This window comes from Cololabis saira, chromosome 16 (assembly GCF_033807715.1).
Source record: "Cololabis saira isolate AMF1-May2022 chromosome 16, fColSai1.1, whole genome shotgun sequence".
NCBI classification, from domain to species: Eukaryota; Metazoa; Chordata; class Actinopteri; order Beloniformes; family Belonidae; genus Cololabis; species Cololabis saira.
This window is the reverse complement of record NC_084602.1, coordinates 29,687,544-29,709,296: the sequence shown is the minus strand read 5'-3', so window position 1 is coordinate 29,709,296 and position 21,753 is coordinate 29,687,544. Positions and strand designations below refer to the sequence as shown.

Below are 21,753 nucleotides of genomic sequence, written 5' to 3'. Positions count from 1 at the left end.
TTGTGCTTGAGCAAATGGATGACATACGAACAAAGTTGTGCATGTTGTTTGTGCATGTTATTTGAGCAGCTGTGTTAGAGCAATGCAAGTGTGTGTCCAAGCACGCACGCACACAAACACACACAAAACACACACGTGAAGATGCTTCCACAGCTTCAGATGTCATTACATGGACTTGAATTCATTTTCTGCAGTCCAACAGAACTTTGTGCAGACTTTATCATGAAGGAATCGTGACACTACGAAAAAGTTGCAAGAATACGAACATCTGACTGCAGCGAGGGATGATCATTTAACCATGAGATACCGTTGAACATGCAAACTGCAGAACCAGGAGAAGAGCATCTGTCAGTGAGGGCTGAAGACAAAACCAAGTAAGAACAGAGGTGTCAAAAGTATTTACATTCATTACTCAGGTAGAAGTATAGATACTAGAGTTTAAAAATACTCCTGTAGAAGTTGAAGTATCAACTCAAGTTTTTTACTCAAGTATAAAAGTACTGGTTTCAAAACTACTTAAAGTATAAAAGTAAAAGTAATGTAAGGGGGAAAAAAGCCATTAAGGACAAAAGCCATTGAAAATGAATGCATCTTAGTATAATGCAAATATATTAAAGAACCATATATGTGTACTATTGAGCATTAACATGTGTTTCAGAGAGCAGAAGATATGATGACTAGTTGTCTATAAGTATTGTAATGGTGCAAAAAGTCAAACTTCAGAGGCATGTTATCATTTATCCTAACCTTTATTGGAATGTACATCCAAGTTCAGTTGCAGGAATCTGAGGGAACGGATGTAAGAACAAAACTGGACAAGAACATCTGAAACAACCACAACCAAATTCACTCTATCCGGATGGAGCAATTTAACTGGATAGTTTTTTTTTTTAAGGCCGAAATGAAATAGAGTAACGAGGCTGTTTTTAAAATGTAAGGAGTAAAAAGTACAGATAATTGTGTGAAAATGTAAGAAGTAAAAGTAAAAAGTCGTCTGAAAAATAATTACTCCAGTGAAGTATAGATAACCAAAATTTCTACTTAAGTAAGGTAACGAAGTATTTGTACTTCGTTACTTGACACCTCTGAGTAAGAAGCAGCAAGAAAATGAGCTGTTCGGGCCAACTTTGAGACCGGATCATGACCCTAGCAACTCTGTCACAGATGTGACATCACCTTGCACGTGACTTAAAGTGTTTGACTCTCCATTTAACTGTAAAAACATAAGCAGACCAAAAGCATCAACTATTTGAAATAAAACATGAATGCAGTGATGCAATATGTAAATCAAACAAGCTGAGACATAATGAATAAGATAAGAATGCATAAGTATCCTTATATCCAGTTTCTATTTGTGCTTTTCTGTGATTTACCCTGGCCGGAGTGTATACAGTATCCCAGCAGCCCATCATAGGGTTAACAAAGACATGGATCATCAGGAAGACTCCTCGCAGAATGGGACAGAAGAAGTTTGAATCAGAAATTGATGACTCATGTAGGAAATAATAAGATCATAAGGACCAACTTTTGTTTCCGAAAGGCGCCATTAGTTTGGAACATTTGTGACTGTCATAAACATGAGGGGGAAGTGGGAAGCCGGGCTGTGGAAAATCTCCTTCAAGGTTTTTCCAAGATAGCGCTGTAATTCATCAGTGAGCTTCCTGTTCATTTCTAGGAACTGAGACTACAAACTATCAAAAGTTAGTTGTCATACATACACTTGCTTACAGACGTATGAAAGTCTGCATACGATGCATTCATTGTTTAATCTAAATAGAAAACAACCTCCCCAACTTTGTCTTGAAATGTTCGCGTCAAATTTGACAAAGTAATCACAATAAGTTTATTTTAGAATTAGAATTCGATATAAATTGCTGCTTATTATTATTTTAAAAAGTATGTTAATTAAAAAATATATATTTACATGGAAGTTAAAACATAAGTAAAAAACTAAACAGCAGCTAACTGGAGCATGAGTTAGCCTGAGGTTGATTAAGCCAATTTTTGCCATTTCTGACTATTCTGATACCGAACTGACTTAAAGTTTATATTTATTTATTTAAATATTCAAATTTTAAAGCTTTATTTAAAAATGTAATCCGTCTATATAAAAGAGAAGGTAAAGTAGCCAACTAGCCTGACTTAGAAGCTAATAAACCTGGCTTAGGCGCTAACAAGCCCGGCAAGGAGGAGCTCCTGTCTTTACTGTCATTTTAGGCAAGGCAAGTTTATTTATATAGCACAATTCAACACAAGCAATGTGCAATGCAATGTGTATATACTGTGCATATTTTGTAATTATATATATCTTTTACTTTTTTACCTTTTTACCCCCTTCCCCGCATGCGTGTGTGTGTGTTAGGTGTACTGCTGCTAGCACGTGAGTTTCCCCTTTGAGGGAGTAATAAAGGATGATCTTATCTTATCTTATCTTATCTTAAGGTCATTCAAAGTGCTTTACATCAACATTAAAAGCGGCAAGACATAATTAGACAGTAAATAAAAAATAAAATGAAATAAAAGTATGAGAAAAGAAGGTAAAATAATAAAAAGCACAAGTTGTTAAAAAATAAGGGCAGTAGAGTACAGCAGGTAAGTATTTAATTTAGGAGTACGCTTGAGTAAACAGTAATGTTTTTAGTCCTTGGAGCAGACCTCAGGTCTACAGGAAGTTTGTTCCACCGGTGAGGAGCAGAATAACTGAACTGCCTCACCTTGCTTGGTTCTTGTTCTTGGGAACCACAACAAACCAGATCCAGATGAACTTCGGGGGTCAAGCAGATCAAGCATGTATTTTGGTCCAAGACCATTCAGTGCTTTGTAGACCAGCAGGAAGATTTTAAACTCTATTCTTTGACTCACTGGAATCCAGTGTAAAAGCTAAAAAGCTCTCTTTTTTTTCTCCAGTTTTTTAAAGATTTAATGAGTGCCTCTTATAATTTCCAATCCTATAAAGTGGTACTCTTTTGTCCAATCCTTAGAATAAGCAAACAATTGCATCTGAAATTTTGTTACAAAAAATGGTTTATCTTTATACTACATAGTTAATTTTCATTGAAACATGTAACTTTTACATACACTCATTTATTTGAGAGTTTTAAAAGTATCATTTGACTCACTGGAAGCCAGTGTAGTGATTTCATGACCGGTTTCCTGGTGTTTGTAAGGACTCTGGATCAGCTGATCAGCTGGTAAAGAAACATTTGTTGTTTGCTGTAACTGAGGAATAAATAAGGTGCGTGGTTTTAATTGCTGTATTAATAATGATTTATTGAAACAGCTCTAAAGGTGAGAGAGTTGGAGTTAATACTTGTATTTCTGAACCCTCGTGTACTTGCAGGCGCATCCTGTGTGATCCCATCACTGAAACTTACCGGGAACATTCCTGCTGCTCAGCCGCGGATCCTCCCGTCCTATCCCGACTCCAGTCACAACTCTCCTCCTTTCTGTCCTTTCTGCTTCTCCCTCTTGCTTGCGGAGACTTTTCCAACACATCCAAGCCCTCTCTTCTCCTCTCTTCGTGCCTCTTCTTCCCCTCTTCTTCCCCTCCGCGGGTTCAGCCAGATATCCAGATGATTGGAAAACCTAAAACTCCTCTCAGCTGCTCTGCACTTTCCTGACAAACCCACCCTCTTCCTTCCTCTCTCTCTCTGTTTCCCCCACTAGTGTAGCGACCTGCTCTCTCTCCCCTGCTCTGATGTGAACTCACAGGGGAAATGCATGCAGTTAAATGTGTAAACACACCGAGGCTGGAGTAATTCTCTGTAGTATCATCGTGAAACATCAGATTGCATGTGCAGATTATGGTGTTGAGTAGCGGGCGGTCCGCCCTCGGTCTGCGGGGTGAAGTGGGTCACCGCTGCGGCCAGCCCTCTCATCTACCCCCGCTCTGGTCCCTACGGTGACACACTTATTCAAGTTGGGTCAAACATGCAGGGAAATATTGAATAAACCAATAAATGTGTAATGCTCAGTACTTTTTTCCCCCCAGAACGTGACGGTGGGTATAATTTTATGAATGAGCGCCCTCTGTCGGCCGTGCAGCTGAACTGCATCGTCAGGACAGATGGTCTTCAGGATGTTTTGCTTCAGAGACTTTCAGATATTACTTTCACTAAATGTTGGATTGCAGGATATACAAGTGGAAATAAATAACATAATATAAGATAAGAACCTACATTTTAACAATTAAAGTTAGTATTTTGGCTATAACGGTATCAATATCTTTTTTTTTCAGTCTGCATAGGCATACAGGACTGTCTCAGAAAATTAGAATATTGTGATAAAGTCCTTTATTTTCTGTAATGCAATTAAAAAAACAAAAATGTCATACATTCTGGATTTATTACAAATCAACTGAAATATTGCAAGCCTTTTATTATTTTAATATTGCTGATTATGGTTTACAGTTTAAGATTAAGATTCCCAGAATATAAAAATTTTTTGAGATAGGATATTTGAGTTTTCTTAAACTGTAAGCCATGATCAGCAATATTAAAATAATAAAAGGCTTGCAATATTTCAGTTGATTTTTAATGAATCCAGAATGTATGACATTTTTGCATTACAGAAAATAAAGGACTTTATTACAATATTCGAAATGTCTGAGACAGTCCTGTATATTGATGGTTAATACCAAGTTTGGTAAAAACCTAAAGCATGCATTTTAATATATAATCTAATGTATAATTGCTATATATATATATATATATATATATATATATATATATATATATATATATATATATATATTTCATAATTAATATAAATATTACGGTATCGATATCTAATGAACTCTGTAAAACATATAATACAAGGTTGTAATTATCCAACAAGCAGTAGGGCCTACAATTTGATACACAAAAGCAGAACTGGTTATGTCAGACACTAAATCCAGCCTCTTTCTGAAAAGAGAAAAGAAAACAACAGGGTTTTTTAAGGGTTCCCATGTTAGTTATCCGTGTCCATGTCAAGTAGCAGAGGTTCTAGTCGCGGTAACAAGCAAAGGAAACTTTCAAGAGGTATATTATGATGTGACCGTCACACAATATTGCTGACTTTGTGGTTACATTGTACCCAGTTAAATACCTCATTACATATATAATGTTAGTTAGGTAAAGTACTTTGACTTATAGTGAGAAAATATAGCAATACTATCAAAATAAAACTACTGGAAGAAGATAAAACTCAGTGGTGTTACATCTTACTGTTGAAGGTCAATGAAGTAGTTTCTTAATAATATATACAGGAAAGCACCTTACATTTTAGGAAAAAGCTCATTTTTTTTCTCCAGTTTTTTAAAGATTTAATGAGTGCCTCTTACAATTTCCAATCCTATAAAGTGCTACTCATTTGTCCAATCCTTAGAATGAGCAAACAATTGCAGCTGAAATTGTTTACAAAAAATGGTTTATCTTTATACTACATAGTTAATTGTCATTGAAACATGTAACTTTTACATACACTCATTTATTTGAGATTTTTAAAAGTACTGACACTCTTTTCTCTGGTGTTGAAATGGAAACATTTACGTAAGCGTATACACATAGCAGCAAACAATTTGTTTCAGATACTTATTTTATAATATCCATGCAGTTTCATAACATTTATTACTGCGTAATCCACTTTTTACGTAACTGTATTGTAAAAAGAAAGAAGAGAGGGTGATTCCTTTTGTTCCTATTAAATTTAGGGAGTAACCTCCAAATTTTAATGTCTTTTCAAGCTAACCAGATTTTTTCCTCTTTTTTTCTTTCTTTCAGCTGTAAACGAAAATAAAGAGGGTAAAACGACTGGTTACTGACTCAGACACATCAGTCCTGACTCAGACACACAGTCAGTGGTCAGTAGCTTACACCAAGATTAGAGATGTTCAGCTGTCATAAATTCATCAGATTATCGTAGGGCTCTAATCTCTGTTGCCATGGGCGACGTGGTGTCTGTCCTTAATATTCTCATTTTAAAGTCATATTTTAAAATCCATAAAAACCTGATAATGTACTTTATTATATGATCATCACTTGAATGTTTCATGTTGATTTTTTTTTGTCTTTAACGTGTTAATGTTATTGTTGTGATGTCGTCAACTCTGATCAGAGCAGGAACCGCAGCTCAACATCAAATGCATTTAATAAAAATGTCCACTCTAGTTTTCCACTAAAATTCACTCTTGTATGAAACGCCACATGTGACCATGTGACATGACTTCACCGCCCTCTGCTGCCCAGCAGACGAACCAACAGTTGCTCTGGACGCTGAACCTTTTTCAACAGGACAAGATGATTAAAAAGTAAATGATTAAAACAGGAAAGCACTGAGGTGGTGTCCATTCTGAAGGACGATGGGGACACACACAGATGTATCGTTGGAAAAATAAAAAACTAAAGAAAAAAGATAAGAAAAGCCAGTATAAAAATGTCGATGAGCTATAAAGGTTTAGCTTGGAGCTCTCCAGCCCATGTGACCAGTTGAGAGGCGGCGTAAACCAAGGACTGGTTCCTTCGCAGGTACAAAGATCAACAAGATAAATAGTGATACAGTCTCACATCCACTACCATGGACAACTGGGAATTACAATCTGGCATGTTTTAGGAGTGTTGAATTAAACTGGAAATGTATTCCCAACTTTTTGGCGAAAGGAATTCGAATACCATATTTTCTGGACTATAAGCCGCACCTGTATATAAGCCGCATGCGCTCTATTTTTAAAAAAAATAATTAAAAAAAGATATACAAGCTGCACCTGCATACAAGCCGCATCCGCTCTATTAAAAAAAAAAAAGATATGCAAGCCGCAGATATTTATGTTGTTAGATTAGATATTTAATACATGTACAGAACGATTTTGAACTGTAAATGATGTACATGTTTTTAACACGGCAGCAACTTTGCTGATTAAAACGGGACAGAACCAAGAGAAAATAACAGGTATTTATTTATCTATTTATCTGTTTGAAATCTGCTTCTACCTACTTCTATCTTCTAAAGAAGAAGTAGCGTATTCTTCTTTGCATTTATTTTGTCTTAGTTTTGATTCTAATTCCGGTTAGAGCGCCCCGAGCGGTGGAAGAAAAATCCACAGAATAGCCGCACCTTTGTATAAGCCGCATGGTTCAAAAACCTATGAAAAAAGTAGCCGGCTTATAGTAAAAATACGGTATTTTAGTATCATCAAAACCAATTGATGGATATCCATTTGTTGTTTATCCACTGTGTCTATTTGATAAAGGTCACTTCCTGTGGGTGGTCAGGTCACTCAATAAAACCAATCAACTTTCATCCATCAACTGGTCCCACATGGCAGCCACATTCCCACATTCCAATGTGCTCTGTCCACTACACACGCACACAAACTGGTGGTTCTTTATCAGCCATCTACATAGTCAGAGTGTGCTATGGAATGAAGATTTTCACATATGTGATGCCTCATCTAAAGTTATTTTGAGAATTTTAAGCAAATATGTATTGAAAATCAAGGGTTTTCCGTTTCAGACTGAGGATTGAAGACACAGATAAGTACTTGTGTTGTGTAAAAACAAACAGGAAGCAATGGTTACAGCACTAAGACCTTTAATTATCCAAGACTAATAGATCTTTTTCTCATTTGGATGGACATTGCAAAATGAAAAGACAGTAATAATCAATAAATAACAATAACAAAAAGACACAGAGGGGAAAAAAAAAAGTTAATAGAAAAATCGAAATAGTACATAAACAAAGAACATATGATCACAGCAGCTGGGTGGAGAATAGGACCAGAGGTTTTACTAGGTCAGCTCCGCAGTCCTGTCACTGTCCCTTAATGTTTGAAACACGGAGGTGTTTTAGTTAACATTCAACAGTTGGTGTGCATGATTGTTGAGTTAGAGAAGTTACAATTGGCCTGGCGGGCCCCTCCACTGCTGCTTGAAAAGGAGAGAAACAGAACCCAAATCCACGTTTGCATCAAACTGACGCTGTGCTTCAAATACTGTATTTTTATCTGCATCAAGTATATTTAATAAACGTTGCATGCTTTCTGACTCGGTTGGAGTCTTGGTCATATGTGCTTATTCCGGCTGCTTGGTATTATTACCGATGAAATAGCTACAATCTTTAGTAGAGATGCACTGATTACAATTGTTTCAGTTCAGTTCAGTTCAGAATTTTTTTTCTTTTAACAAAATTAGTTAAACGTCTGACCCTCTTAATTAAATTCTGGCACGGCTATACTGATAGTAGTCAACCTCAAACGATTATTTATTTTTGGATCAACATTCAGCTTTAAAAACACCATCCACGACACGTTACTGGGAGTTCTGCTTGTTACTGGAAATATAGGAAAATAAAGTGCTCCATGTTCTTAAATAGAGGTATTTCTCCCAAATCCAACAAAAAATGGATTACAGTATAGAACCCGTTTCTGTGCCAGATTGTAGATTCTCATTTTTCCCTCATCATATATTCATTGGTGTACTGAAAAAAATAAAAAATAAAATAAACTGCTATTTTTGTATTTTTGCTGATTATAAAAGGTGGCAGGTAAAAACTGAGGAGTCAGACTCAACGGAGACATCGAGACGAAACCAGACGTCCAAAAGTCTGCCGTAATCCCGGCCGCCGCATTGGGATCAGCTCTCAGCACATTAAACACGTGGCATCAGACGACATGAAAAAGGTCACGGCGCATGGAGAAATCTCTCCGCGTCTATTTTGGGCTCCGAAAGAGACGAGAGAATAATCAGAGTTCTCGGAATTTGTGCAAAAGGAAAAACAATGCGATTACTGGGTGTAGATTAATTATAAAAAAAACTAAAAAAACTGATGTCTCAGTGCTTCATTCACCAGTCAGCTGAAAACTGTCCGACGGTATTCACCAGCTGATTAACTTGTTGCATCCTTACAACTTAAGTTTTTTGTTCTTTTAAGTGTTGGGAGCTCAGAGTGTCTATGAAGCTGCAGACAACAACACTGGACTGAATCAACTGTCAAACACACTGGATTCAGACATCATTTCACTTGTATTGACTGATCCCAAAGTTTTACTGGAACAACATTAATTTTTACACCTTTTTCATTTGCACAGACAAGAAAAAAAAAAAGCTTTTCATTCAGTTTGACTTTAATATGGTAAGTATTTTTGTGTTTTTTTGCTACATGTTCAGGTGAGGTTACAAACCAAGGAGGAGAAAAAAACAACACCTTTAACCCCTTCGGTGTTTATATTCCTACTGTATGCAGCAGTTTTGTCCGTTGGCATCTTTTGAGCGCAGGCAGAGTTTAGGTTTGTACGCCTCCAGGTATTGCAGCTGCTTGGCGTTCAACGCACCACGACGTTTCCTGCTCATTAAAGAAAAAAAGATACATCAGTACTTATAATGATTGTGATGTACGAGATTCAGGGCAACTACAGGACAAAAAAGAATTTAAAAAAATGGCACTCACTGGCGTATTAAATGCACTGCATCTTCGTATTCTATCCCGCACTCAATTAAAGCGAGGGCGACCAAGACTGGAGCTCTGAGGAAGGAAGAAGATTCCAAGATTAATGGAAAAACAACCGTCACTGTTGTTTATAATGATGTTCTTGAGGTTCCACAAATCAGACAACTGCGACCTTTGATCAAGTTACGCCCTGGTGTGAAATGAAAGCCCTGGGCAGAGATTCCAGTGTGGAGGGTGTACAACGATAATACAACAATAACAACATGTGAGCTTCACTTCTGCTAAATGACCAAAAATGAACGAAGAAAACTTTTCCATAAAAACCACATTTATGACTTTCTATAACTCTGTGTTTTTATTAAGTGCTTGAAGACATGTAGAGGTGAAATACAGTGGGAACGTCATGGCTGATGGAAAAAGATTAATGTTATGAGGTGAAAAAGGAGAAAAAGATTCACAAAATATTAAAAGATCAAGAACTTCACCTTGAAATTCTATTATTCTTTTTTATTAACTTTAGCTTTCGTTGAGGCACAGATCTGATGTGACATTGTTTTAATCAGCATTTGTTTCTGTACAGAGCCAGGGTTTAAAAACTGACCTCAGCTGCTTAATCCATGTCTAAAAACGCTGACTAATGCGTCCTTAAAAAAAACGTCTAACTAAAAAAAAAAAAAACAATTGATGGAAAAACTCACTAAGTAAGTTATTTTTATTTTTTTTAGACACATACTATTGTTTAATTTAGATGTGACCAAATGAAGAAACCCTTGATTAATAATACTGCCCCCGCTGCCTGAACGAGACACCGACGGTGATAAACTCATCCTTCCTCATCCATCACTCTGCAGGAAGAAGGTGGTTCAACAGGACCCTCTTTCATTTCTCCACAGTCCAAACGCTATGCTCATGAACACACCAGGGATTTTCCTTCCCTTCTTTGATCAGGCTGATGAATATACGGTATGCTTTTTAGGATACAGAGCTGTTTTGGTCCCAAATGTTAAGATCCCTCTTTGCAGTGTTTGTGGAAATTCTGTTACTTTCACTATTAAACACTGCTTTTAACGCGGATTCGATTTCACCAAACCTATACCGTTAAGAGAATAACATATCCTATGTTTAAGAAGCCTGCAACAGTTTAATTGTGTGAAGAGCCTGTGCATCACCATCAAGGTTTGAGTGATGTGCAGGGTTATAATAGTTTAAAATTTTTCATTTTAGTTTAGTTTTTTTTTTTCGTTTTGACTTTTTCTCCTTCAATTCAGTTATTTTTAATTCGTTTTTAGTGTGGGTTTGCTAGTTTTTATTAGTTTTTATATTTTCAAAAATGCTTAGTTATAGTTTAGTTTTTATTAGTTTTAGTTTTAGTTTTGACGTCACGGACCGTCAGGCGTTATGGTGCCGTAGCTGCCAGTTGGAGATAAACGGCCAGAGTGGAATAAATTGATCATACCAAGAGGCTTATATTGACAGGGACGAAAACAGAGGAAATTATATCTATAATTTCAGTTCGTTTTAGTTAATTTTCTAAACACGCAATACAGTATGGTTTCAGTTAGTTATCGTTTTTGTCTTTTAATTTTCATTTTTATTTAGTTCAGTTAACGAAATTGTTTTTTCAATTTTAGTTTTTTGTTATTTCGTTTGTTTTCGTGAACGATAATAACTGGTGCTTTGTACCTACTGACAGAACCCTCCCTGACAATAGTGGTCAGAAGTCTCCAAGTACCGGTGAACATAATGAACGTGATCACGTTAATCCTGAAAAGTACTTCCTACTCACCGTCCCAGCCCAGCGACGCAGTGCACAGCGACGCAGCTGCCAGGCTCCTCCCTGAACTTGGTCTGCAGCAGGCTCAGCCAATCATCAACCACCTGCTCCGGTGGGGCGGAGCCATCGTCAAACGGCCAATCCTGGAAGAAGATGGGCTCTTTAAACAGTCTTTATTGTTGGTTTGTTTTTTGAAATTTCCTGATATGGTTCATTTCATCAGGTTACACCACTTTATCCTAACACTAATAAACACTTTAACCAGATTACCAATATTTTATACATATTTCATTACTTCTGCTAGACAAAAACAGTGAATTATACATCTCTTACCAGGACTTGTACGCCTTCTTGTTCCACCGGTGTCTTGTCATAAGTGGCGGCGCACACTCTTACCAGGGTGTTCACTCCAAACGCCTTTAAATCCTGCAAATTAAAACCAAGACACAACACAATGATGTTGGTTCTTCCAGAAAGGAAAATTAACTAAAAGAGATGTAAGCATCAAATACCTCTATAAACTTCCCCAGTTGTGCGTTAGTTGGATTGTGCGTGATGAGGAATCTCAGGTGGTCATAAGAGATCTCTACTGGAGCGGGGCGGTTCATTTTTTTTTAAAGTTGTTTTTTTTTTTTAAACAAAGTCTGAAAATCCAAAAAGTACCGTACTTCAGAGAATGAACTAAAAGATGGTAAAAGATGATCTTCAAGGATCTGCTGTTAAAAAGAAAACAAAATGAAAAAAAAACCCCTCTTATTTCAGGAAAAGTAAGAAAAAAATGGGAAGAGTCAAAAAGCTTTCTAAACACACAAAAAGATGACTTGCGAGAAGAAGAAGAAAAAAAAAAAAGGTTCCCGACAATTAAATAAAATAATTGGCAATCAATTTTAATTGGCAATTGGTCAATGACAGATCTCCTAATGCAATAAACTAAGATCGAGGATACTGGAGATAAAAACGAGCTGAAGACAGGAAAAAGGTCTCTGCTTCCTTTGTCTCAAATCTGTTAGCCCATTCAGAGAAGACTTGTACAAATCGGAGCAGAAGGAGGAAGAAAACAAAAGAAAGCACGTGAAGAGAGAGGAAACTCCCAGACTCCCCTGCTCCCCAGGACAGATCACAGACTGAGGGTTGGGTTGTCCTCCTTTGGGTTGAACAGGGTGGCAGTAAGAACCTGTGAGGAGATGGCCAACGTAAGAATGTGCTATTTATTTATTTTCAACAGTATTTTATATATATATATATATATATATATATATTTTTTTATTGGCAGATTGTTTCCACAATACAGAGCAAAACAGATTTTTTCAGAATTTTTTTTCCTCCCTCTCCCCATCCCTCCCCCCACAGCTATCATCATTAATTTTCCTTTGGGAATAGCAAAAAAAATAAAAATAAAAAATAAAATAAATAATAATAATAAAAATTAAAAAAAATAGTAAATAAATAAAAATAAAAAGATACTAATATAGTGAAATAACAAAAAAGTAGTAGTAGTGCAATGAATGTAAACTTAAATAAGAAAATAAAATGAGAACGAAACCTAAATGGGTTATCTAGAGATTATTTTCAACAGTAATTTGACTATAAACAACAAGTTTGATAACAGTCTTTCCTTCTTTTTGTTCCTTTTGGAAATGAAACACCAACCTGTGTGGTTCTGCACTTGGGCTAGTATCAGAGCTACTCTCTGCCATCACTGCACTGTAACAAGGTCATTGCTTTCCCTCGTCAATGTACCCCCCATTGAGGGACCACCGTGCTTTATGTTGCTGACCTGTTTGTGTGAATGGCAGTGATTGTGCCTCGCTGGTGTCCTCCCGTTCACTTGTCCACAATAAGCAGCAGGTGCTGAGCTTGGCAAAACTCCCCTCCCAGCCTCGCCAACGCCATACATGTGCAGCCTGGATGGGACAGACTCGTGAATCGCTGGTGTGACGTGAGCACAGCGTGGCTGTGTCCACAGACGGGGCTCGCTGGCGCGGCTGAATACTCACTGAGATGAGAGCTGAGGAGGTGGTTCATTGAGCGGACACAGGATAATGTGACAGCTCTCGTATGTAGACACACCATTGATGATGATGCTGCTTTTCAGGTCCCGATTGACACAACCTGCAAGCTTCGTACTGACCTGCAGCTGGAAAATAGAGCATTTTAAAGTAGGCTGGCTCTACGGAAGAATAATAGGGTCAGGCAGGAGAAAAAATATTTTGAGAGGGGAAGATTTTTTTTTATTGTGCACTTCGAGAAAAAAGTCGAAATGTCGAGAAAAAAGACGAAATGTCGAGATTAATGTTGAAAACAATTTCGAGAAAAAAGTCGAAATGTCGAGAATAATGTTGAAATACAATTTCAAGAATAAAGTCGAAATTTCGCCTTTTTTCTCAACATTTCAACTTTATTCACAAAATTTTGACTTTTTCTCGACATATCGACTTTTTTCTCAAAATTGTATTTCAAAATTAATCGCAGCATTTCAACTTTTTTCTCAACATTTCAACTTTATTCACAAAATTTTGACTTTTTTCTCGACATTTCGACTTTTTTCTCGAAGTGCATAATGAAAAAAAAATCTTCCTCCTCTAAAATATTATTTTTATTTTTCTCCTGCCTGGCCCTAATACTCTTCCGTACTGGCCCAGACTATAGCAGGAGAAAAAAAATTATAATAATAATTCCCACGTAGTCAACATTAGAAGGTAAAAATTATAACAGAGGAAGTCCTTACAAAGGCCATATCATGCTTTTCTTTGTTCTCTCACTCATTTACAATGTTTTACACTTAACTGACGGTTGTAAATATGAGCATGTTATAGTAGAGTTGTTTTTACAGGATGCGCAGGAAACAGGATTTGCAAAGTCCTGCATACCGTAGGGTTAAATAGTTTTGCGAGAATGCTGGCTCAGAATTATGCAAGATAAAAAAACAGGATTTGCTTATAAGGTCGCTGTCACCGGGTAGTAATCGGAGTTATAACAGTTCAAGTTTTTTTTTTTTTTTTTCCAGTTTGTTTGATTATTTCAATTTAATTTTCATCAGTTTAACAAGCGCATTAGTGGTTAAAGTTTTTAAAATTTGGTAGTTTTCATTTAGTTTTTGAAGTTTCGACTTACAGATATTGGCAAAAAAAAAATCTAGGGTGAAAGAATCCGACAACGCCATAGACTACAAACCTCTTTATTCTTTCTTTTGAGTAATTCAAATTAGAGGAAAGATTTCGTTTTTAGAAAAATAAAAGGGCCAAACATAAAAAAAAGGCATAGAAAAAGTTCATTTTACCTGCAATTACATTTTTGTTTCAGTTAACATGATAACTTTATTTTATTAAACCAAAAAAATAAATACATATGTTTTTATTTAAGTTAACAGGATTATTTTTTTCACTATTAGTATCAGGTCCAGTCTTAGTTTTCATTAACAACTGTGATAGTGACCTTCCCACCATAATTCACCCGGTCAAACGCTAACTGACAACCGCCTGTGGCACAATCTTTTTTTATTTTCCTTTACATCAGCTCTGTTATAGCAGGTTGAACTGGTTAGAGGCGTTTTAGCTATAACTGATATAGGGCTGCACTTTGAGAACATAATTTCAGTATTTTTGAACTTTAAAAAAGGAAGAAAAGTTAGGACAAGCTTATTTAGAGTCTTCCTATTGCGGTTATATTTGTGGAATTTTTATGAAGCTCTTCATATGTTGTCACCTTTACTGTGAATATCAATGTTACTTTTCCCAATAAAAAAATTGTCATTGTACCTTAGGAGCCCACTTATTTAGCAAATCAAATAAGAGTCTTTGCTGACCTAGTCAATACAAATCAGCAAGTGAATGGTGCTTAATCACTATCTGTGAACTACTTTAAGGCTGCAGTTCAGACTTTTTCACCCTATGTGGCACAGATCAGGTGAGACGAGCTGACATGCAAGTGGTTAAAAAAAAAGAGCATCTGGTCAGTTTCAGGCCTCATTCATATAGGGAAATAAACCAAATATGAATCAAATACATGCTTTTTCTGTCTAAGTGGATGGAAAAAATGCCCTTGAACATATAATGGTGGCTAGTGATGTAAACACAGGTACGGAAGAGTATTAGGGCCAGGCAGGAGAAAAATTAAAAATAATATTGAAGAGGAGGAAGATTTTCTTTTCATTATGCACTTCGAGAAAAAAGTCGAATTGTCGAGAAAAAAGTTGAAATGTCGAGATTAATGTTGAAGTACAATTTCGAGAAAAAAGTCGAAATGTCGAGAAAAAAAGTCGAAATGTTGGGAAAAAAGTCAAAATTTCATGAATGAAGTTAAAATTTTGAGAAAAAAGGCGAAATTTCGACTTTTTTCTCGAAACTGTATTTCAACATTATTCTCGACATTTCGACTTTTTTCTCGAAACTGTATTTCAACATTAATCTGGACATTTCGACTTTTTTCTCGACATTTCGACTTTTTTCTCGAAGTGCACAATAAAAAAAATCTTCCCCTTTCAAATATTTTTTCTCCTGCATGGGCCTAATACTCTTCCGTACACAGGTTTTTTCTTATCTCTGCTTTAAAATATCCAGAATCCTTTGCTTTCGATAATAAGGTGGACTCTGAGCGCCTGTTGCAGCCCCTGAGCTTTTACTGAATCAACTGACCACACGGAGGTATAATACAAACATACCATGAAACACTGAGGCGGTGTGTCAGAGCACTAATGGAAACAGGTCCCTGTCTGTGTTCATTGAAAATAGCACAGTTTTTCCTCCCATCCCACCTGACTTGTTCCAGGTCAGTAGTCAAGCACATCTACCTTGCATATGTCCAGTTGTTCCCTCAGCTGGTAACCAGTGTAAGGGTCACTTTGAAGATGATTGAGGCAACAATTCTTTTGCAGTAGAGAAAATGCAGTTTATGACATAGGGCTGGGCGATATATTGAGATTTTAATATATGTCGATATATTTTCAAACGAGCGATATGGTACGAGACAATATCGTTTATATCAAATAATTTTTTTTTTTTAATGATTTTGATATAGCTTATTTTGTGACAAATTGACTTGAATGTTTTATTTGAGATTTGCACAAATGTTTTGTTATTTGCACAACTGTCAACCTCAGTGGAAAAGTCTGCCTGTTACTGTCTACATTGTATTAATTGCACAGTGTATTTTAATTTAATTGTTATGCAGGAAAGGGATATTTGTTTTATTTTATTCAAGAAGCATTTTTATTCTATATATGCAGGCAGTTTATTTTTATTTAATTTGTTTTATACATTTTGATATTGTGCAGACCTCTGTTAATAAAGGTACCTGTGTGACATTTGGCACGAGGCTTTGTATTAAAACTGACTGTTTTTTTAAGGGTTTGCCTCAGAAAAAAATGAAGCTAACAGAGATGCTATGCTATAATGCTTTGGGGGAAACCCCAATTATGGTACAGAAAAAAAATAACAATATATATCGAGTATCGCCATTCAGCTAGAAAATAAGAAAGAGATAGGACTTTTGGTCCATATCGCCCAGCCCTATTATGACATAATAAGTAGGATACCGTCTCAGATACCAGACAGAAATCCATCATGCTACAGATCTGGAACTGTCAGTAGCTCCACATCACAACTACAGCCAATGAGGCAGACAGCTAAATATGGGGTAAGGTTGCTGTGAGGAAGCCAAACCTGATAAGTGAGGGGGAGATGGATTCAAGGAAGAGACAACATTGAAATTGTCTTTTTTCGTCAACAACTAGAACAAGTCACTGACTCTTTCCCTATATGTCTACCTGCCACATCATACCACGGGTGGTGGTCGTCTCAAAAATCTAAAGGGAGGATAATCATAATGGAAACTTTGTAAACATATGACAAAAATAAATGCAATAGTCCAATTAAGTTTCTATGAAGTATTTACTGTATCTATGCTTCTTTATTTGTGTTTCATCATCTGAAACCTGGCCGTTGCCATTCCAGTTCAAGCAAATGTTTAACCATTTTTCTATATAAACTCTCCCAGTGTTGGATAACGTTAGGAATACATTTATTTTAGCCTTTGCTGGAGTGGCAGAGAACTGGGATATAGATAAAAAATGTGTGTGTTATGGCCTTGTTCCCACTCTTACGCAGCCAAGACTGCATGATATGGAGGTTTCACCCATGTTTTACGTGGTGTAGCTGTTAATCACTTGAAGTAGTTGCCTTATCTGAAGCAAACAGCAACAGAGAGGAGTCAGGACAGAGTGGTTACTTTAGTACAAGGCCAACGCCACAATGTTTGAGGCAAAGAAGACGAAGAGAGCCGAGCGATTGGGACCAATCAAGGCTCAAACGAAGGAGGACTAAGTCTAAACCAGGTTCCTCGCCATCAGTTCAGCCCATTATATTGTGATCATTTATCCCAATATTTGCATTTTTATCAGTAGAAAACTATGATGCACATTCTGGTATGTGGGTTTTTCTGGGAGGTTGTCTGCTGAAGAGAAAAGGGTCCTTGTGCAAATTTACTATGAATCTCCAATAAGAAAAACTTTAATTGAGAGAAGTTGTTTGTCTTTATTTCCAACTAAGTGTGTTCTTCTTCATGTCAAAGGTTTAAAATACCAAACAATAAGCATAGTCAAAAATGATTGTGTGGAGGGAGATCAACACAGCACGTGGGTCAATGACGAATAAGGATTTTCAACAGGTCGATTTTAAAATAATAAAAAAACAATATCTATTTTAGTAGTTCAAACATTAAGAATGTTGTGTACACATAAATTCATATAAAACTTTTAAATTAAGTGATTTTTGTCAAGATGAATTGGCACTAGCCTTAAAAAAACCCATTTTGTGCAACCATGATTCATATTAAAATAAATTAATTTCTTTAACATCTTGACATCTTTTTTTCAGTGTTATAAAAATGGTTGTTTTAATGGTCGTGCCACATGATATTTCATAAAATGGACATCAGTCAAACTTTGTTTGTATATTATGATGGAAATATTAATATAAATGTGTATACATCTTATACACTACAAGACATTTTGGAAATCATGCCAGATAGGGCAGAAGATTGATTTAAAAACATTTAGAGCGATTAGGGGTGGGCAAAAATATCGATATGGCAATATATCGCGATACTTTTCCAGCCGATTCAATATCGATATTCAAAATTTGAATATCGATTTTTTATCCCCGATTTTTTTCCCATTATATCACCCAGTGCTCCTACCTAAGTGACAGTCCTGGGCATTGCCACTCTCTACCAACCCTGGGAGGGCCCTGCACTGAGCTCAGGTTTTATTTCACGCTTTATTTCATTTTATAATTTGTTTTTATATAACACAATTGCCTGTCCTTAAAAAATGAAAAATAATGGACAGAGGTTTATTTATTTATGGATTTATATCTATACTGACTGATCACTGTGCCTGTCCTTGGTTTTAGTACCCATCTTTCTTGTGTTTATTATCATTTGCCACATAATTAAAGTAACCTCATACTAAATTTAATGTTAATTTCATATGATGTAAATAATATGAAAAACATATACAAATATGTTGTAACTTTAGCTTGTATAGTTATAATAAAACATTGTTTTGACTCAGTTTGTCCCATGAATTGTCACTATAATCTGATGAACGTGCAACTCGGATTTTAAGATCCATCACTATCATCTGATGTACATATATGCAACTTGGATTTTAAGATGTGTAATGCATTTTTAAATTTTTCGGTGAACTATGTAGAATATAATAATCGGGATATCGCATAATCGGGATATCGCAATGTGTATCGTATCGTGGCTCAAGTATCGTGATGCGTATCGTATCGTGAGGTCCTTCCCAATACCCACCCCTAAGAGCGATTTCAAAAAAGTTTTCAAAACAAGAGTCCTGGTCGGACGGTCGCACCACATGACATTTTGACACTTAAAGCAGCACAATGTAACTTTCAGCTTTTGTTGAGTTTGGCGGCTCTTTTGGACAAAAGCGGTAGTGCTTTACCAGTAGTGTGGAAGGGTTCCTACCATCCACCTCAAAGTTACATAGTGCCAGTGAAGGCGATACAGACAGACCTTCTCAGACCATGACAGAGGTGTCATTAAACCTGTTGGAAGTTGATGTACCATCACAATGACTCTGGAAATATTATATTAAGGTGGAAAAGTTACATTGTGCTGCTTTAAAACAACAACCAAATCCCAAATAACTAGTATTTTTTTGTAAGATTCAAGTGAGTCCATATGTGGGACAGGTAGGTCATATATATAGTATTTTTTCATCCATTTAAACCTTTTTAGAATTGAAAAAAAATCTGTTTTTTTGAAAATATAGGCGTCACGTCATTGACCCACGTACAACAACAACTGACCCATTTTTCTACATTACCAACAGCAAATCAAAGCAGATAATAAGAGCCTACTTTCCACTCATCCAGTCCAGCTCCTTCCATCTTCTAATGTAGCCATTAACATGACTTGGTGCTTAACCAGATCAATATTGACAACAAACTGATCGTATTACTGGAAACAACGTGATGATGAATCTACCTGTGTTAGTCTGGCGTCACAACCCATGCAAACAAGAAAAACCCCATCATTTTCCTTATGTAAAACACTACCCAAAAGAGAAAAGCGGTGTATAAATGAGAGGATTAACCTGAACTCTCCCAAATCCTTTAAGGGCAGGTGGTTAGTGGAAAAACAACAAGGTGCTTGACCACTCACCTTCGCTGCTACATTACTGTTAAAATGCTGATCACAAGGCACTGCAAGTCACATAAACATACATATACATGCAATAATAGAAAAAGGAGTATGTTGTACAAAAATGTGTCATTAAAAGTAATCAGTGGAGCCGTCTGTCCTCTGAAAGCAGGTCAACCAGTCCAGGACGAGCTAACACGACTGGGCTATAGCCTTTTCAGTCACCCTGGTAATACAGACACCACGGACTAGACAACACTCATATTCACTAGGTCAATGTTGAACTTGGTAGGTAACGTAAATTCTTACAAATAGCAGTAGTTTCTCGAAATAATCCAGGCGCTTCTAGTGATGGAGGAGACGAGTCTGCGAAGGAGACATGTTGAACAGAGAAGACAAGTTAGCCTGAACGCAGGCGGGAAGTTCCGGTCTCGGCATTTACCAAAATAAAACCGATTTACTGAGTTCCGGTTTTATCAAAATAAAATGAAAAAATTTATCTGACAGAGCTGTTTCAGAATCAGAGTCAGAATCAGAATCAGTACTCGAGTTGAGGGGGGATGAGGGGGGATGGCATCCCCCCTGAAATAAAAACGGTCAAAACCATCCCCCCTTTCCATCCCTTATATATTGTTATCCCAACAATGAATGTGGTATTACTGCTATTTCAACATTCAGAGTCATCAACAGAAAAATAACACCAGAAAAATAATTTATTTGACAATTTTCACCTGTTTCAAGTACATTTTCACTTGAAATAAGTAGGAAAATCTGCCAGTGGGACAAGATTTATCTTCTTATTACAAGCAAAAAAATCTTGTTCCACTGGCAGATTTTTCTACTTATTTCAAGTGAAAATCTACTTGAAACAGGTGAAAATTGTTGTTTTTTCCAGTGATGAGTCTTGTTTTAAGTTTAAGAAATAAAAAAAATATTCTTGTTAAGATTTTGAGTTTTGGCAGCGATCCATTTTACTTATCCTGTGAAGGACAGAGTCATATTGATAAGTCAAGAAAACTGTTTTTTATTGTTGTGTTTTGATGTATTTGATGTAAGCCCAGTGGATATTTAAAGCTTACAGAAGGCTGCATTTAACTGCTGCTATGTCATTCCTGCAGTATTTCTGCAGGTGTTTTGGTCAGTGCTATTATTTGTAATATATTATATTATTTGTAATCAGCACATATTATCTGTCCCCATAAGATAAAATCCACCATCCCCCCTGGGTTTTTTTTTTACAACTCGAATACTGGTTATTTGTTATTTTCGCTCACTAGACAAATTACTTATTAACTTATTGACTCTTATTAAAAGGAACCCTGGCTAAGACATGTAGGTCTTAAAAGATAAATGTTGGTATCAATTATAACAATGTGATATAAAAAACCTTTTTGATGTCTTCGTTTTTATAAAATTTGAAAATATAATTTAACATGTAGGTCGCCATTGTTGTTTACATTCTGGGTAGTGACGTCAGACGGTGGCTCCTGCTGGCCCCCGTACACTGTTTTGACACCCAGAAACAGATGAAAACACAGCTAAACAGGTGACGGCGCACCAGAAACACAGATCAAAACACAGCTAAACATTAAGGTGACGGCGCACCTACAAAAAAGTAAAAAAAAAAAAAAAAAAGTACCGCACCATAAAGCATGAACTATAAAAACACCATAAAACTCAGATAGACTAACAGACCACACGTTTCAACTAGCAGATAGCCGATGCTACAATAAAAACCCCAGCCAGATCTGGCGTCATTAAATCAAATAAAGATGTTCTTGCCTATTTGACGCGAAGTCTGCGCCTCCGGTTTCGTCAAACTCCCAGGCCAGTCCCCTCAGCCTCTGGTCTGTCATCACCCAGCACCGAAGCCGGTTTTAGGGGGG

At 36.5% G+C, this 21,753-nt stretch overlaps 1 protein-coding gene across 1 annotated transcript; it reads right to left on the bottom strand.

Annotated features, from left to right (window-relative positions):
- Positions 1 to 7,552: 7,552 nt before the first annotated feature.
- Positions 7,553 to 20,273, bottom strand: LOC133462440 (protein tyrosine phosphatase type IVA 2-like). Its single transcript, XM_061743691.1, has 8 exons — positions 20,177 to 20,273; positions 13,195 to 13,334; positions 12,975 to 13,101; positions 11,710 to 12,371; positions 11,531 to 11,623; positions 11,210 to 11,340; positions 9,424 to 9,498; positions 7,553 to 9,318 (listed from the first exon to the last, which is right to left on the bottom strand). The coding sequence occupies exons 4-8, from the start codon at positions 11,803 to 11,805 to the stop codon at positions 9,207 to 9,209; spliced, it is 507 nt and encodes a 168-aa protein (XP_061599675.1). The 5' UTR covers positions 11,806 to 12,371; positions 12,975 to 13,101; positions 13,195 to 13,334; positions 20,177 to 20,273; the 3' UTR covers positions 7,553 to 9,206.
- Positions 20,274 to 21,753: the final 1,480 nt, after the last annotated feature.

What these genes read in the sequence shown, in the direction of transcription:
- LOC133462440 (XM_061743691.1), bottom strand. Translation starts at nt 11,805, where the DNA reads ATGAACCGCCCCGCTCCAGTAGAGATCTCTTATGACCACCTGAGATTC. An exon ending in AACTGGGGAAGTTTATAGAG is followed by an intron (nt 11,624 to 11,709) that starts GTATTTGATGCT and finishes TTTAATTTGCAG; the next exon opens with GATTTAAAGGCGTTTGGAGT. An exon ending in AAGAAGGCGTACAAGTCCTG is followed by an intron (nt 11,341 to 11,530) that starts GTAAGAGATGTA and finishes ATCTTCTTCCAG; the next exon opens with GATTGGCCGTTTGACGATGG.